Source organism: Pungitius pungitius, chromosome 1 (assembly GCF_949316345.1).
Source record: "Pungitius pungitius chromosome 1, fPunPun2.1, whole genome shotgun sequence".
Lineage (NCBI taxonomy): Eukaryota > Metazoa > Chordata > Actinopteri > Perciformes > Gasterosteidae > Pungitius > Pungitius pungitius.
In genome coordinates this window covers 6,390,096-6,407,110 of record NC_084900.1, presented here as the reverse complement: position 1 = coordinate 6,407,110, position 17,015 = coordinate 6,390,096, and the positions used below count along the sequence as shown (strand labels likewise).

The following is a 17,015-nucleotide window of genomic DNA, read 5'->3' as shown; positions in this document are numbered from 1 at the left end:
ACCTTTTTTTTTTTTTAAACTAAAACGTCAACCCCCCCCGTTAACCCGAGCACTGAGGTTTTCTTTTAATGATGTGCCGCCTGGCGTATCGCTGTCAGATAAAATCATCTCACCTTTCCGACGAGGGCCTTAAATTTCAGCAGAACAGCTCCGACGCATCACTTACACGAGGAATCGTGTGTCCCGCCATCGATCCAACTTTTTGATCTGCTCTTAAAAGGATCGGCAGTGCGTCGGACGACGTCGCGCTCGTCAAACGCCCTGCGCTCGCAGCACTTTGTTTTTAATCATGAGACGGGCTACGTTTTCACCGGGCTGTACCTAAACTGTGCGAGATAATATTAATTTTTTTCTGGTTTTGCTGAAGCTGAATCTAATGCGCTCACTCCCCAATTTGAGTCGAGCAGAGTGTGGGGCACTCAGGCAAAGCGATCTAAAATAAGGCTCCCTGTCTGCCGAGCAGCCGACAGGCCGAGCAAACATTAGTGAATTTCCAAATGTCAGCCGTTAATTTAAAAGCGGCTTCACTTGTAGAGAAACACCAACACCTGTTCGCGGATAGTCTTTTTTTTATTTTTATTTTTTTATTTCATTGCCAGGGCAGGCGCAGATGTCCCCATTGAGATTTTAGTGCCATTTTTCTCCAATGGAGGAGAGGGGAGGTTGTAAAGACGGCCAAAAGTCCCCATAAGGGATTGTGATGAGCAAATCCACGTAGAGGGGCAACTAGAGTTTATAATACCGCTTGAAACGCAACAAGTTGGAGGCAGCGGCTGTGGTTGTGACTGCTTCTGGAGTGTTTAACTTCTTCTTTTAAAGCAGGGTGAAGGGCAAAAAGAAAGGGATGTGAAAAAAAAGAAACATTTCTTTGAAATCCATGATAATCTAGAAGGCCGTGGGATTACACATTTATTATGTAATGCGTAATTCTCTGTCCTCGGTCTAACGTTGCTTTTCGCTCTCCTTGTAGACAAATGGTCGGATATCTTTCCCTCGTGTTTGACCCCCTTTGCTTGTGAGAGCTCACAGAACTCTTCTCCGCCAGTGGCTGATGTTTAACCTCAACCAGCTCGATCATTTTGACACAATCTGCAAAGAGCTAAGCGAATGAAAGAATTTTTTTTTTTTTTTCGATAGCGAAGCACAATGCGTCCTGCCAGCAGACAATGAAAGGATTGAGTTGGCTAACGGGGAGATTGGTTTAGTTTTTGGTGATCAAAGAGCTGCCGGCTAGCGGTACGGACGGCAGCGCTTTCAGAAGAGTGGGCGGTGATGTAGAGGAAGAGGCCCCCCTTCTTTTTTTCCCCCCCCCCCACTCTTTGGAGCCTACCTGCATGGGATTTTAGCGTCGGTGAACCACACAGCAGCACCGCGTAGCCGCCGCGCTTTGTATCGGAACTCAATTAAAATCATCCGCTCTCCACCGAGTGCCGGCGGCGTTTCTTTGAGCCCGAGCACACCTGAGCGTTTCTCAGGTGTGCTAAATTGTTGTCAGCACTAACTCTCCTTCAACTGTGGCAGAGGTTCAGATGATAAACAGCTCTCCTGAGTTTGCATAGAAATTCTCAAGTGAAAAATATAAATGATAAAAGAAGGCTTTGAATCAGATTTAAGAGTGTCAGAGGCGTACTCCCGAACGTCTAGTACGTCTCATTCCAGTGCTAATTAACACACAAGTGTTTTTCTTTGGTAGCACATCATTTGTGTACTTCATATGCTACTTTGCACACAAAGATTTTCTTTTTTCTCACTACTTTCAAGTCTGTATTTCAAACAGATGGGATGCATTCAAGGGGGTTGTTTGAATTTATGACCTTTTGCTAACTATGCATTTCCTTTTGGTTGCAGCTGCAGAAAAGAGAGCGTTCTTGCCGATTTTATGTTCAGGTATTTGCTCCAAACTTTACCACGTACCCACTTTCCATTCCTTCATATTGTTACCATATCATTAGAGTTTGACCTTTTTAAGTGGACAGCTCTCTCTCTCTCTTTCTCTTTCTATACCAACAAGTGAACATCAGTTTTTCATACCCACATTTAAGAGTCATGTAATATGTCCTTATTTGACCTTGCATGCATATGGTTTGTCGTGATATTGTCCCTCAAACAAGCTGTGCCTGAGCATGAGACTTGCCATATGAAATGCCTTATATCCACTCTGTGTTTCTCAGTCATTTATAAAGAAAGACCCTGAAACCATAACAGCTGCTTTCTAGTGAAATAAACCATATGAGAGGTTAGCATCAGTCGAATATTGGAGCCAAAAGAAGTGGCCTCATTATAGCATCAACTCAACTTATAACTACTAAGTCAGCCAAAGTCATGACGTGTTATGATTCCCCCTGATGCATAATACATGTGTGTCCTAATTTAGGAAGGTGTCTATTGCTTCCCTCAGCTAATTCTCAGGCTTCTGGGTTATCTTGTCATCCCTGGGGTGACATACTAGCTGCCATCGGTATCATTCCTACCGTGACAAGAGAACTATGGAATACGTTGGCATCCGAGTGTGCCATGCATACAGCCCCAATAAACCTGCACATTAGAGGCAGGTGTTGTTTTCGTATTCATAGTGCGCAGCGCTCATGTAAAGCAACGTGTATCTGCCTCCATTCCTCTGAGGCGTATCAGAAGGCCGTTTGCTATGTATAGCCAACCGATTGAGCAAATGACATCCAACTGGAATGCTTTCATATGGCTGAGCGTGCGCCCATGTGCAGATGGGTTTGTGAGTGTGAGATGCTCGTACGATAAGGCCGGTGGTGTCCTATTTCTGTACACATTTGTTTTGCCAACAAATGCCAATTGTCTTGTGTAGTCAAATTAGAAAATTGGCTGTGTTATAGTAATACAGCAATTCTCGTTGCTTGGTGCTAAATCTTTAAATCTCCATTTAAAAAAAAAACAATGTTAAAATGCTGATGTTTAACAGGTGTAGTTACTAGGTTACATGATAATATCTTTTTCTTCAATTGAAATTGAAATATACTCTTGAGGACAAATTTAAGGACAAATGAGCATTGGCGCTAGATGTTATTACCAATCATCTAGATGTCAGCTTAATAGTTATTAGCCATGAATATCTGCTCACAGTTTCAGCCCGTTGTAAAGTGATCTGCCAGTGCAATGTTGCCCTCAATGCAGCCATGCAACAAAAAATGGTGCACGCTTCTACGCCAGCATCCGGGCTCATGTTCCAATGGTGCAGTATCTGTTGCGGATGGGTCGCACGTCGCCGCGCACAACTGTACGCACGCTGCTCAGCTGTGGACCTCCTCCCCCCCTCCTCCGTTCCCTTCGCCGGGTTGACAAACAGCGTGGAGCTTTCACCTGACGAACCGGAATAATGGAGCAACATCTGTGGCCTTAGGTACACACAGGCATCGACTGCGCCCGCTGCCAGCCGTTGAGGGACTTTCATTGATTAGGGAAATTGGGCAATGTTTTCTCCGACGGGGCCCTGGTGGTTGACGTAAATGGGATTAGCAGAGGCATACAAAGCAAACGAGAGGCGCACCTGCTTTAGCTGTCCCTGTGCTCGGGGACGGCGCTGAAAGCAGACTCCAGCGGTACTTTGGGGAAGGGCAGATTGCGGGAGGGCAGGTGTGGTTGTGATGAAGGAGGACACGGTCCAACATCAAGTGCAGCGCTGGAGGTAGGTGTCTCATTGAGATGACGAGTGATTATGGCCTGATTGAGGGCTTTTATCTAGCGGTAGTGGTAAACAAGATGGAGAAAAAAAAAACGAGACGCCACTTGAATTCATCGGGCACTGAGGTCTTTATCTTGTTCGGGATTATTAGGGAGTTCCAGCCGCTTCATTTGTTGTTTGAATTACAAATTTACAAACCGTTCAACCTGCAGCAATCTCCCTCCCTGTGTTTATCCTCTGCAGATGAAATGACCATTCATTATGAGGCCTTCTGAATCTTTCCCTATTGTTCATAAACAAATTACGTTGCTAATTTAATTTCATTAAATCCACCCATTTGTGCCTGATAAAGCCCCAACGCGCCCAATATAGCGAACAACTGCCTACGTTGTGATTTTGCCCCCGGAGGAATGTTTCTCTGTTGTGCCCTTTGATTTTTGAACAAACACGATGAAAATAGCGGCCTGCCTCCTGTGCCTTTTTGGTTCTAGTAATGGCAGCTTGTTCAGAGGCAGTGACATTATGGTCCAATTACTGTGATTATGTCCATCCGTGATGTAGCGAGAGTCAAACACGCGAGCTTTGAAAGACCTCTTCCTTCGGTCTTTATTTGATTTTTTTTTTTTTTTTTTAAACGGAAGGTTTGGGACTTTCAATTAAATGAAGCGTGCATATGGCCATTTCCACAAATAATAGAGCAGATTTAATATCTCCCTCCTTAGCGGGAGCCAAGCGAGAGTGAATTTTCAAGATACAGGGAGGATACCGAGTTCTGGCCCCTCATTAAAATGACACCTTGCAAAGATGACTCGGGGGAGTGTCACAGCGCGCGGTGACCTTAGAGCAGGCGAAACGAGGGGAGGCTCCTCGTTGGGGAATGTAACGAGATGATAACATTTCCCCGGTAGTCAATTTGACGATCCTCATCCTCACGACCGGGACCCGTTCATCGGTCTCACTGCGCACGGCTCTGCCTGAATCTGCGTGTGTGGTTTCTCTCACTCTTGGGATTTCAGGTCTATGTTACCATGTTGGGTTTTCTTTCATACATTATTTAAGTCATATTAATACATATACAGAACAATGCTATTTGCACACTGCAAATTCCTCGATCCCAGATAATAACACATGAACTGCAACCAGTCAAACGTTTGGACCCAATTTCTCATTGAATGGGAAAATAGTTTGTTTTACAATGGGAATTATCTGGCTTCCTTGAACAAAATGGAAATAATTAGTGAATATAAAAGTGTGTCTCTGTAAAAAAAAAAAAAAACGCATTGACAGCATTGTGGTGAGTTTTGAGAAATCACTTAAGAAGTGGAAGTAGTCATTGTAATGTCACTCATTGGTGGGAGAGCCGCAAGTTAGCTATTTTTTGCCTTTTTCAGTTGCTAAAGTTCTAAGACAGAGACAAACAACTCTGACTACTGTGGTAGGGACCTGTCAATCCTCAGCTCATCTCTCCATTAAGCATAACCTGCTCCATCCACCGTTTCACTTTAAATAGGAATGGGTATGTTGTTAAATATCTTGATGTGTTTAAGAAGACTTGAAAGTAGTAATTGAGAACTTAAACTCATCCTCACAATGAGTGAGAAGTATTAACACATCATTTTTTGCAAAAAGAGGAGTCTCCCCCTCATGGCCATTAGAAAGAATGCATGTTTACGGCACTGGTTGTTGAAACGTGATCATTGTACTGAGGAAGTTAGCGCTGTGGAACTTTTTAAAGTTTTATAGTCTGCCTCTCTGCCAATGATAAATAAATGAAGAACTGCTGTTTGGGTGCAATTGATTAACTTTAAGACACAAGAAGAACAAAAAAACACAAAGCTAATCCCACAGTAACTCAAATACAGACACAACTCCCCACTTAGAAGAGGGGGGAGATTTCATGAAGTCAAGAAAGGCAAGGAAAAGAAAATGTACAAATGATGCAACAGCTTCACCTGTGCCAAGAGACATTGAGTCAGAGAGGACATGATCATTTCTAGTGTTTTTTTTCCCCCACAAATCTTGAGAGCAGTCACACACATCAACAAATGAGGAGTCCAACCGGTCCATAGGATGCCAGGAGGCAGGAGAAACTAGCCTACATAGATAGCCGGCCAATGACAGTGAGCCAGGAATGAAGGGAGGGGGGGGGGGTGGGTGGTGGGATCAGCCTCAGCTAGAATCAATTTCCCAGACCCAGAGTTCATTCCATCAATCAGCACACAGATAGAAGCACACACACGCACACACACACACCATAGGCAGGGCGGGACCCCTGCCAAGCTCAAACTAATGTCCACCTCTCCTTCCTGTGCACTGCAGCTTTTCACGCGCAGTCATGGCGCTTTTCCCCCCCGGTGCAACATTCCGGCAGTGAGCCGGGTTAACGATTAACCGGATTGTCGTGTAGCGTAAGCGGGAGGCGGTTGGAAGAAGGCCGCAGCAGACTGAGCCTCTGAATTTGACAGATGGAGTGGCAGTGGGCTAATAACGCTAAAGCAGCAGCAGCAGGCCGCCGTCCCGTCTCACCTGCACAGACTGCGATGGTGGTAGTGATGCGATGCGTGGGTGCACATCCCAATCTAAACCAGCAGCTGGCTGTGGCTTCATATTTACCATGCACACACGAGAGTGGCATCAATCGCTTTCATCTGTCCCGTAACAAGAAGACTGAAAAAGCATATCTTCCAAAATGTCCCATAATTACTTTCCCTGGATGAATCGACGAGACATATGATGTGTTTTTTCTCCTGAATGATTGGCCAAATACAGACCGCATAAAGAAAATCCTTACATACACACGGTATCTATTCGGAAGGTGGACAATATGTAAATATGCATGTTCCTCATGTGTTTGGCATCAGAGTCATAACTAGGATTTATTTGTAATAAATAATAATAATAATAATGAACATGAGTGCAAGCCCAAAAAGGTTTCACTCAATGCATTCAATGCAATGCATTCAAAACTTATTTTACTAAAAGATTGCTACTTCCCTATTTGGGAAAAATTGCCAATGGAAAGACTAAAAGAACCGCAACGATACAAGATATTGGTTGTTTTCTAGTGTGCTCAAAGACATAGTTTGTCATTTTGGGAAATGTTATTTGTTTATTTACTTAGAGGTGGGAAGACGATCAATAGCACTCTCCTGCAGCTGGTTAGCTGAGCTCAGCACAACAACTACAAATAGGGGATACATCCAAAGCTCTCCTACTAACACAATACTGACTGATTGCTCCACGTTAATATGACTTTATACTCATTGCACAGACATGGTGACTGTTATCAAGTCTTTCATCTAAATGTCTTCAAGTAAGCAAATTAGGTTGTTTCTAAATGAACGTTCTGTATTGATTTGTGAAATGCTAACTAAACGTTAGCCCTAATGATCTAGAGATATCTTAAGAAAACTCTCAATATCACAGAATGCAGCAAAGGCAACTCTAACTTTCCCCACAAGACTCATGCTTTTGCATAATGTTAAGCACTTTGTTTGGAAAGGTGCTATATAAATAAGTTATTATATTATTATTGGTATTTCTATCCACATTATATTGTATGTGTAGTGTAGGTTTGGGTATTTCAGCATACTTCTCTACAGACAATACGTTAATTAATAATAATTTAATTTTTTAGTTCCAATGAGGGAAAATTGGCATGTTCCTCGCATATATAAATACCTGTAATGAATGACTTGCATAACAGTGATTTGGTAATCGAAGTCCAAATGATGCATACTGAGTTAATGCTTCATTGCATTTCCTTGGACAATGTTGTACATGCCTGAAGGGCCAGGAAGAAAATTGACCGTAACAACATGCATCTTTGACACATACTGTTTATCAATTATCCTTCACTTAGACTCTCCTCATCAAGTTTCTGTCTTTGCGGTGTGCTATTATTCTGTTTTGTACTGGGGGAGAAACCAAACTGCTTCCTCTGCAAGTCCATCAATCTTTTTCCCCAAATAACTATTTCAGTGTTTTAAGGAGAGAAAAAAAAAATCTTGCAGTGTTGAACAAAAGGTAGGGGAAAGAAAAAAAAATCAGTTTTTTCGCCAGTCAGTGCCTGAAGAAAAAGAGTTCCTTAATTGAGAGTGAATCAACCTCTGCCTCTGGCAGAATGTCAAAAGGTGTGATTGGAGATTGGCTGCAGATAACGAATAATTACATCAAGTTGGGAGACTGTGCATGTGTACGTGCATGCGCTTGCATGAGTCTTTTCTTGTGTTTTTGTCTACCAGCAGAAGCAGAGGTGTGTGTTCACTCTTGCGTCAGTCCTTCACAGCGTGCACGTCTGTGTGTGTGTGTGTGCGTGTGTGCGTGTGGGCTGCTTAATGCATGCAGGGTATGTTTTGAACGAGGAAAAGCCAGCTGGTGCTTTTTGAAATTCTCACCCAGGCCCAGTGGGTGGAATACAGTCCGTCTCCTCTTGCTATCACTGTGATTTGAAGCCAACGCACAACTTAACATCATGAGGTAATTGTGGGGTCCATTACAGTAATGCTTAGTGACTTAGTTGGTTGGTAAAGCGCAAATGATTTCTCTTATTGCTTATTTTGCTTTATCCTCTTGCCGATTTTGAGTCATACCAAAACTCATGTTCCTTTTCATAATCCATTGATCAATGAGGGGATCTTAGAGAAGTTCAGAGAGAAGTTTTTTCAGGAGACCACCCCCCCCGCCCCCTTCAGTTTAGGGATGTCAAGCCTGAACTGGCAAACGGAGAATCAAAAGGCAAACCAATTATTAGGATTCTTCTGGAATGTTGTTATCTTCGGTCCGGGGAATCTTCGGAAACATACTTTATATTACGTCCATGTCTAAAATGTTGAGCAAACGTCAAATGATTTATCCTCGGTTTTCAGTATTTTGGGGAATATGAAGAGTGCTTGGTGAACTAATTATAATACATTATGAGGTGTTTAGTGTGTTAGTTGTTTATATCCATTTTTAGTTACTTCCCAATGTAGGTCACTAAAATTGTTGGTCAGTAATTTGGAAGTTTTTCTCCAAAGATGGTGTGTTATAATTCCCATATTTGTAATAGTTAAAAGTATATTCCTAAGGTTTTATAATCCCTGTTGTAACAAGGTGGTCAGAAATGTTTTTCTTCCTTAATGTAATTAATATATATCTTACTTACACACTACAACCATTGTAAAGAAATGTCTTTACTCGAATCATAGATGTCATTTTACTTATTATTATACATTAGCCTCATATAAAGTGTATCAATTCTCTGTTTGACCACCGACTGTATTCTTATGTTTACTTCACCTGCAGCCAGGCTCATTTTGCTCCTCGGTGCCGTGGCAGTGGGAATGAATTAGTTTGCCTGACCAATTAGGATTCTATTCATAAATCTTGCCGTTGGCTCTTTCAATCTTTAATGGCTCTAAATCTTTCATTATTTCTTGACAATGTTCTCGTTCCTTCCGTGCTCACTGGCTTTGGCGTTGTCGTAGTGGAGATTAGAGGGGGCATAGTATTTACTTGCTATGCAGGGAGGATGTGAATAGTTATTGCTACCAGCAAATACCTTGCCCAACCATCGGCACGTCTGGATATTGCTTTGCTTTTTGTTATGCTTTGTTGTTTTGGGATTGTCTGCATGGAAGAACATTAATCTCACCAATTAAAGACTCTAGCCTCAAGTCATGTACGGGCTGGCCTGCAGTCGTGTAAGCACAGGTCCTGATTCACTTACGTGATTCATTCTGCTTGTAGTTAGGGAGAAGGAAGCACTAGCAAAAGCAATTTAACCACATTACCAATGTCATTACAGATTGAGGTGTTGCTGCCACCAATCATGAAAAGATAACTTGTATAAATGAAGTGGAAATAAGGTCATGAATTATGATTACGCAGTTTTGTTTTTTGTTGTTGTTGTTTTTGTGTTCACCCCTGAACCCTCATCTCACTTCGTCCACTCTCACCTATTTACCGGATCACCATGTCAGACCACAGCTTTAGCTTTCTGTTGACTAAATGGCTGATTTGGGCTCCCCAGGCCATGGTGGAGACGGTCAACAACCTGCTGCAGCCGCAGGCCCAGGCGGCCTGGAGGGAGCTTAGCACGGGCGAGCAGCTGCGGGCCGCCACCATGCTGCTGGACACCGTGGAGCAAGGGGCCTTCGTCCTGGCCGACAACCTGCTGAAGACCGACATCGTGCAAGAGAACACCGACAACATCCGTGAGTGCGAGGGAAGACGTTGTAGCTTCACCCGAAAATGTCCTTTATTGTCATTTTAAACGTAGCAGGATACTGTGTGTTGAATCTTCCATTCATTTTGTCATGAATGCATAGCGGTAGTTATGGATCTTTAATGGAGATATCTGGAATGGAATTCTTTTTTAGCAATAGAAATAATGGAAATGGTCTGCCAGCAAACAAATTACACTTTAATTTGGTCCGTCTGCGTGACTGTCTTGGACCGAGTTAAGATATTTTCTCCTCAAGCTGCTGAGAAACAGATTATTGGCTCCGCATTCTCAATTATGATATTTACCAAATTGGACGCTCGACTTAAAGAGCTGAATGTTTTGGTGTCGTCTTTGTGGTGTTTTCCCTCGTGTGTGTGTGTGTGTGTGTGTGAAGTGTTTCATCCTGGTTTTGCCATTCGCACTGAGGTGAAGAAGTTCACCGTACAGTTATTGATCCACGGCGCTGCCATATTGACGGCGGTGCTCTTGCGGCGTCGGGAAGGTGTGCGAAGGTCACCACTTTCATTATTCCTCCCAAACGGGAGGTTAAATTTGGCAGGGCTTCTTATGCCTGATGGCAGTCAGCTGGAAATGCACAATTATCTCAAATGATTGTGCTTCTACTCATGTTAATTATTAGCCACAATGAGCCACTAGTTGTGCAGATCAGGGATCAGTGCTCACTCTCCGGTGTATAAACACCAAGTGAGCACAGATAATGAAACACCTGTAATCAATATTTCCACCCGCAGAGTTTTCAAAGCTTGATACATCAGATGTTCACAAGTAGAATTGAATGAAATCACCTTATTTTTTGACACGGGGGGGAGGGGGGGGGGGTGGGGGCTGAGTGAGACGAGAGGAATCAAGAAATAAAGCAATGCTATGATGTATCGCCCTCCACTCACAAGAAGTGGAGGTTTTTTCTTGCTGCCATGGCAACATAAAAAAAATGAGGTCTATAGACTTAAAAAGGAAGGAAGCGTAAGGAGAATTAATGAAATGATTTCATCGTATCTGGCACACGATTCGTGTGGGTACTGAGGAGGAGATTCTGGGCTGGTTTTTTTGGGGGGAACTCAACTGGAGTGAGGTTTTATAGCTTTGCTGTGGTGGTTTGGCCTCGACGCTCTGTTTGTCTGCTTGTTTTTTTTGTTGTTTTTCAGCCAGTTGGCCCCTGCCATCCCTCATGCCCCGCAGAGTGGATAAATGAAGACGAGGGTGGCCCATTTAAACATCAGTAATCACCGCGGCAGCAAATTATTGATCTCTCACAATGAATTACGTGCGAAGTGACGGCTTTTTGTGCGTACAGGTGTACCGTAGCTCTTCACATTCTCACGGAGCGTCGCTCTTCTGCGTCAAAATGAATCTTTAGCAGTAAAAAAAAAGGCCTGGTTCCAATTTTAGATGTAAGCTCATAATGAGATCTATTTTCTTCACGTTCAAAGAGGAAGGCTATTTCCTCACCCATTGTGTGACTGTGTTTGTGTTTACACGCCACACTGCGTGCGCTGGTCCAGGGCTTTGTCTGCGCACGATGTGTTCTTCACTCTCTGCATGATAATCTTCTGAGCAGATTTCTGCCGATTAGCGTGTTTTTTAGACGGGCTTTGAAGGTGTAGCCTTTGGGTCCAACAACGACCATGGCATCAAAGGCATTCCCCAAAGCCCATCGTAAGCTCTTTTACACAACCACACAGGGGAAGGAGAGAAAAATGCTCTCTTCATTCCAACGGCAGGCGTGGAATCCAGGGAATGGCGGGGGCATCTGGGGTATTGTCTTAGCTAAGTTGAATAGGAATGTATCGCCGAAACCCCCTGGCCTCTGCAAAAAAAAAAAAAAAAAGCAATAGAGAATGTTAATACAAAGGTTTTTTTTTTTTTTTCTAAGATAAAAAATAGGAAGCCTTGGTTTGAGAACCGATAAAAAGGAGGATTAGATGTGGCCCCTTTGTAGCTTTCCGTGGGCACTAACCTTTCGCAAAAGACGGGAGGTGTCATAGTCCACTGATCATCTCCTGAATGCCTTATCAGGCTTAATGAAGTTTCCATTTCCTACACTTGGGTAAAATTGTGTTTGAGATTCTCGGCTGCAGACTAATCTGCCAGCCAGTTTTATGTGTTGCGCCATAGATGACTGCCATTAGCATCGGCATGGCGGAAAGCAAATGCGCTGCCATTGACCGTGAAACGTTAACGAAATAGATGAAAGGAGCCGATATGAACGTGAATGTTATTCGGACGCAAGGCATTCGAGTTCAATTGTTTATACTGACACCTTTCTGGGGGAAAAAAAGTAAAATAAATGTAGTCAGAGACACTTGCAAAAAGGAATAGTCTATACGTGGTGTTTGGTTATTTGCTCCTATCGCCTGTGTTACTCCATACTGCTGAAATCACCTTCTTTTCTTCGTCTCAGCGCTTCGGGGGGGGTTTAATGCGACTGAAGGGCCAGACTTCGCGCAGGTCACCGACGCTGCAGCTTTGAGGCCGCTCGGCTGCTTGATCAAACTGAGTTTTATCACGCCTTAATAACTGATGGAATGAGGGTTCTTTGTTCCAGCTGGGCTTCTATCAGCCGCTCGCTTTCCTCTGCTGCATGACGCCGGATTCTTTGAACCGTAAATTAGGAGCTCGCTGCAAAAAACAACAGCTGTCGAGCTGCCACAGAAGTGAACTCCTCTCCCGTAGCTGGTCTTGATCTCCTTGTACACCTCGCTCTCTCGGGGAAAAAAAGAATCTTTTAAAAATGAAGACGTCGAGGCCAAAGACAAAGTTAAAAGAGGAAACGACGTCACCTGAACACTCGATTGTCATTTGATTAAGAGACATGTACGGAGTACAGCAAAAGCAGGCGTCCCCTTCATCGGGAGCTTCAAAGCCGCTTGAATCAAGACAAGATGTGTCTCATTTAGCGCTCGTTGGAGATGCTTGGATTAATAAAATCAGCTGTACATGAAAATGAATGCGTCAAGTGATTGGAGATGTGTTTGCTTGTGGCTGCTGTGTGAGTAGCAGTTGTTAGGTCTTTACCTCACGGAAGTTCAACCGAATAAGTCACGTGGAGGTCGGCTTCCGTCCGAAGCGTCATCGGATTTGGTTCTTCAGTTTTACCCTCGTGTTATTGGGTTCCAAAATTCCAATATGAATGACTTCTAACCTTTCACGTTTCACAGGAAACTAAAAGGAATGGTTACAGCAAGCACATTGCACAGCAGTTTGCCTGTTATGTCTCAAACAAATCAAAGGTATGGATTAACTGCTGACGCTTGCGTTTGTTTCCGTATGTGTAAAGAGCTGGAAGTGGCGAGGATGAGCACAGATGGGAACTTGCCTGATCTGAAGTTCCCACAAACGGGAGGACAGGGCAACGCTATCCACCTCTCGGCCAACACGTTGAAGCAGCACGGAAGAAATGGTGAGTGGTCGGAAAAGCCTTTGCCAATCCGCTGGTCCCTTGTTGTTTCATTCGAGTGTGTAATGTCACAGAATTGCCACGGACAGACTTTGACACGACCGTAACAGAAACGCTGTTGTGTTACTTTGTGTTTTTTTTTTTTTATAAATCTTGATGTGATATTGCATCGGGAGCTGCAAAGGTTTTGTAGGGATTCCAAACCCTCTCAGGCGGATGACTCAGTGTACGTCCAGCCGAGCCCGGGCGCATCGTTAGAACTCGGGTAGCAGATCGTTCCCTTCGCTAGCACCCAAATGGTTTTCTCTTCATTTGAGTGAGTGATCTCAGTCCCGGCGGGAGTGTTTTCTTTCATATCAGTGCAGAATATGTAGGCAGCAGGAGGGGGAAGAGATGTGTGTGAGGGAGAGTGAAAACGTTATTGATAAGAAAAACGCTTCGGCTCATGCTGAACCAAAATTTTCTTTGAACCCTTTTGGCAATCTTGACATTTCTCTCCAGTTTTTGTCTTATTTTTTACCTCACTGTTTCTATTCTTGTGATCACAAAGCTTCAACTGAGTAATTATTTACAGTATTTAAGTGTTGCGAAAAGCTTGGAAGGATCAACAGCATGTAAGCTATAGTCCTTTAGCACATTCACATTATAATAACAGTACACTGTATGGTGTTTGGAGCCTTTGCTCCTCAGATTCTTTCCTTACTTTGGTTCCACTTGAGAATTGTTTACTCCGACAGCATTTGAAGATATTATTCATTATTTTGTAAACATAGTTTGACTGAATTGGGGCAGCAGGGCCAAGCTTCCATTCACAGCAAGTATCACTGATCCTTCCCCACACACCTCAGGCTGATGCTACTTACCGTCCCTGTATATCAAGCAGCTCAGTGCGGGTTGACTATGAACCTCATTTTCAACAATCATTCAATGGTTGGTTGTCCGTAACCTTTTGGCCATGTCGGGGTAATCTTTCCTCGGGTGTCACGTTGACCACTTCCTCCCCTGTCGTCTTGCCGCAGGTGAGATCCGGATAGCGTTCGTGCTGTACAAACACATCGGGGTCTACCTTTCCACGGAGAACGCCAGCATGAAGCTGGGCAGCGAAGCCATGGCTACCAACTACTCCGTCATTGTCAACTCGCCGGTGATCACGGCCGCCATCAACAAGGACGCCAACAAAGTCTATCTCTCTGACCCCGTCATATTTACCATTAGACACCTGCAGGTACTCGTCTGTCCCTGAATGTGTGTCTCCCTGGTTGATATAATGGGCTTCTTGTCTCCTTCAGTTTTATTATGAAACACTACATGCTTGTTGTGTGTTATATGTTTGTTTTATGTGCCTCCTTAATACAACCCTTTCATCACAATTTCGTCTGTGCCCGGAGTGCAGCAGAAACAGGCGGATTCCCGGTTCTCCGAACAGAAATTAATGTAGTTAAAATGACGTTTTATTCTGTGCGAGGTGTGAACAATTCATCTCCAGCTCACAAGGTGATGCTGGAGATGCATGTTGTTGTTTATTAGTTTGAACAAATACTAGCCTGATCTCTCGAACAAATATCCGTCATATTGAGCCTCGCTGGAGGCTGCTTAGTCATTGTGGGGAGTCGCAACGACTCCCTCTCGACTCCATTATCTTCTCCACACTCTGCCACCCTCGAAATATCCCCGTTTTGTCTACAAACAGCGCCCTCAGCGATTATCGAGGACGTCGAAACCACCATAAGAGAATTGCAGCGGGTCCCGCGTGTAGGAGGGACCTGGAAGGAAGAAAGAGCGGCGGTGAAGTACACAGCGTGAAGAGCGAGGGAAAGGAGAGAAGCTTATGGATATCAAAATTGAATGGTGGTAAAATGTCAGGGGGCAATGTCAGCGCAGTTATTGACTCACCTGCCTTAAGTGTAATTTGTAATTTGGATCCTAGATCCAGCCATTTTACTGTTCGTCTAATGTTGGGGCAGTTGCGCTTTCATACCCTTTTCTTGGCCAGATCAAGTCGTTTCAATAAAGCTGTGCCCTTTTGGAGCCGAGTGTGTTCTGCACTCTGCTCATAGAGAGAGCCGCCGCATGCATTACAGCTTTGAAGAAAAGCGGCAGACATGCAGCGTTTACACAAAGAGTGCGTTTTTGTGTTCACCGAGGGCTGTGCAATTAGTTACATAATAATAATAATAATCATTACAAACTTCTGCAATTAATTACATTTGATTGGATGCGATATTGGCGTTTTGCATTCAGTGCCAATACGTCTCTCTGGTGGATCAAATGAAGCTGCTCCTGATTCTCTGTTGAACTGGTCCGAGAGGTTGTTGAGAGAACTTATCGGCGAACTGGCTGTTCCTGCAGACAAGAGCCTCCCCATAATATTTTCTGAGGGGAGTTATATTTGGCTCTGATTGTCAGCCCTGCATAGACATCCTTGCTGGCATACAATATTATATACGCTATGCTCCTCAAGAGAAAATAAGGTATCCACATGTATCTCAGGTACGTTGGGTTGACTTCAACTTTGCCCTTGAACATTAACCATGGTTATCTAAACCGCCATGGCGAGCTCGTGTTCCCGTTTTTGGGCTTCCCTCCTCAACCATGATGTTGCGGATCACTGGTCTTCTGGGATAATGATGTGTCCTCTAGTTATTGTTTTGCTTCCTTGCCTCACCACTTAATGAGACCAATTAAATCCATTAATGGAACAGGGGGGTCATCCCGTCTCCTTAGCGTGGAGTATTTTACGCCGGGTTTGGATGTGTGAAGGGTAAACTCAGTCGGCGGCAAATTTACATTCACAGAGGATAAACCTTATTGGACTGATTACCCGACAGCCAGTGTGAAACTATGGGGAAACTACAGCTCCTCGTGGTGTAAATGGTAAGACGGCGTACACGTTTAACCTTGCAAGCAGTGAGTCACCAAGGAAAGGCTAGCGCTCTCTCCGAAGATACAAAAGGGAGAGGAAAAGGCCGTCGATGTATCTAGATCTTGTTTTGTTGTGCTTGCCGTTTGCAGCCCGTCACAGGCAGCGATTGTGCCTATTAAACAGTGGGATAGTCCATTTTCATGCTGTGAAAGTTGATGAGAAAGGTCAGAAAACAATAAAAAAAATAAAGCACAGACGCGGGGCTTTAGGACAGTAAAAGCACCTGCTAGTCACTTTAGAATTGATATGGATTGCACTGGGGGGATAATGAACCGGGTTTGAGGTGATTTTACTGCAAACAAAGGCAGGTAGAAAGGGACAAAGTCTTGTATGTGATTAAGTCCAGACGCCTGCGTTGTACCTAACGAGTGGACGTGCCGCACTGTTTTGCAGTTATTAAATCCACTTTTTTTCCGATTCGACTCATGCATTCATCTCTCTGCCCCCCCGACAGCAATCCGAGGAGAACTTCAACCCCAACTGTTCATTCTGGAGTTACTCCAAGAAAACCATGACTGGTTACTGGTCGACGCAGGACTGCCGCTTGCTCGGCACCAACAGGACACACACCACGTGCTCCTGCACCCATCTAACCAACTTTGCTGTCCTCATGGCCCACGTGGACGTCAAGGTAGGCCAGCTCTCTTCCTTCTCTCGCGGACCTAATGGACATGTGTATCCGTGCAATTTAGCAGATCCATTTGAGAGGAATGAAAACGCATTCATCCGTTACGCTTTACCCAGCAAGTCCACTGAGAGATGATGGTTTGACGGGTAAAGTAAGGTTGAGGCAGCGTAAAACATTGTAAAGCAG

At 44.0% G+C, this 17,015-nt stretch overlaps 1 protein-coding gene across 17 annotated transcripts in view; it reads left to right on the top strand.

The window, feature by feature from the left end:
* LOC119221817 (adhesion G protein-coupled receptor L3-like) overlaps positions 1-17,015 on the top strand; it is a 182,496-nt gene that overhangs the window by 133,519 nt on the left and 31,962 nt on the right. For 12 of the 17 annotated variants that reach the window (XM_062560877.1, XM_062560890.1, XM_062560878.1 and 9 more), the window contains 5 exons: positions 1,849-1,887; positions 9,666-9,849; positions 13,159-13,281; positions 14,298-14,503; positions 16,656-16,832. In XM_062560877.1, the coding sequence (XP_062416861.1) occupies positions 1,849-1,887; positions 9,666-9,849; positions 13,159-13,281; positions 14,298-14,503; positions 16,656-16,832 (729 nt within the window). The remainder of the gene's footprint in view (positions 1-1,848; positions 1,888-9,665; positions 9,850-13,158; positions 13,282-14,297; positions 14,504-16,655; positions 16,833-17,015) is intronic. The other 5 variants (XM_062560901.1, XM_037477914.2, XM_062560879.1 and 2 more) reach the window with 1 other exon arrangement.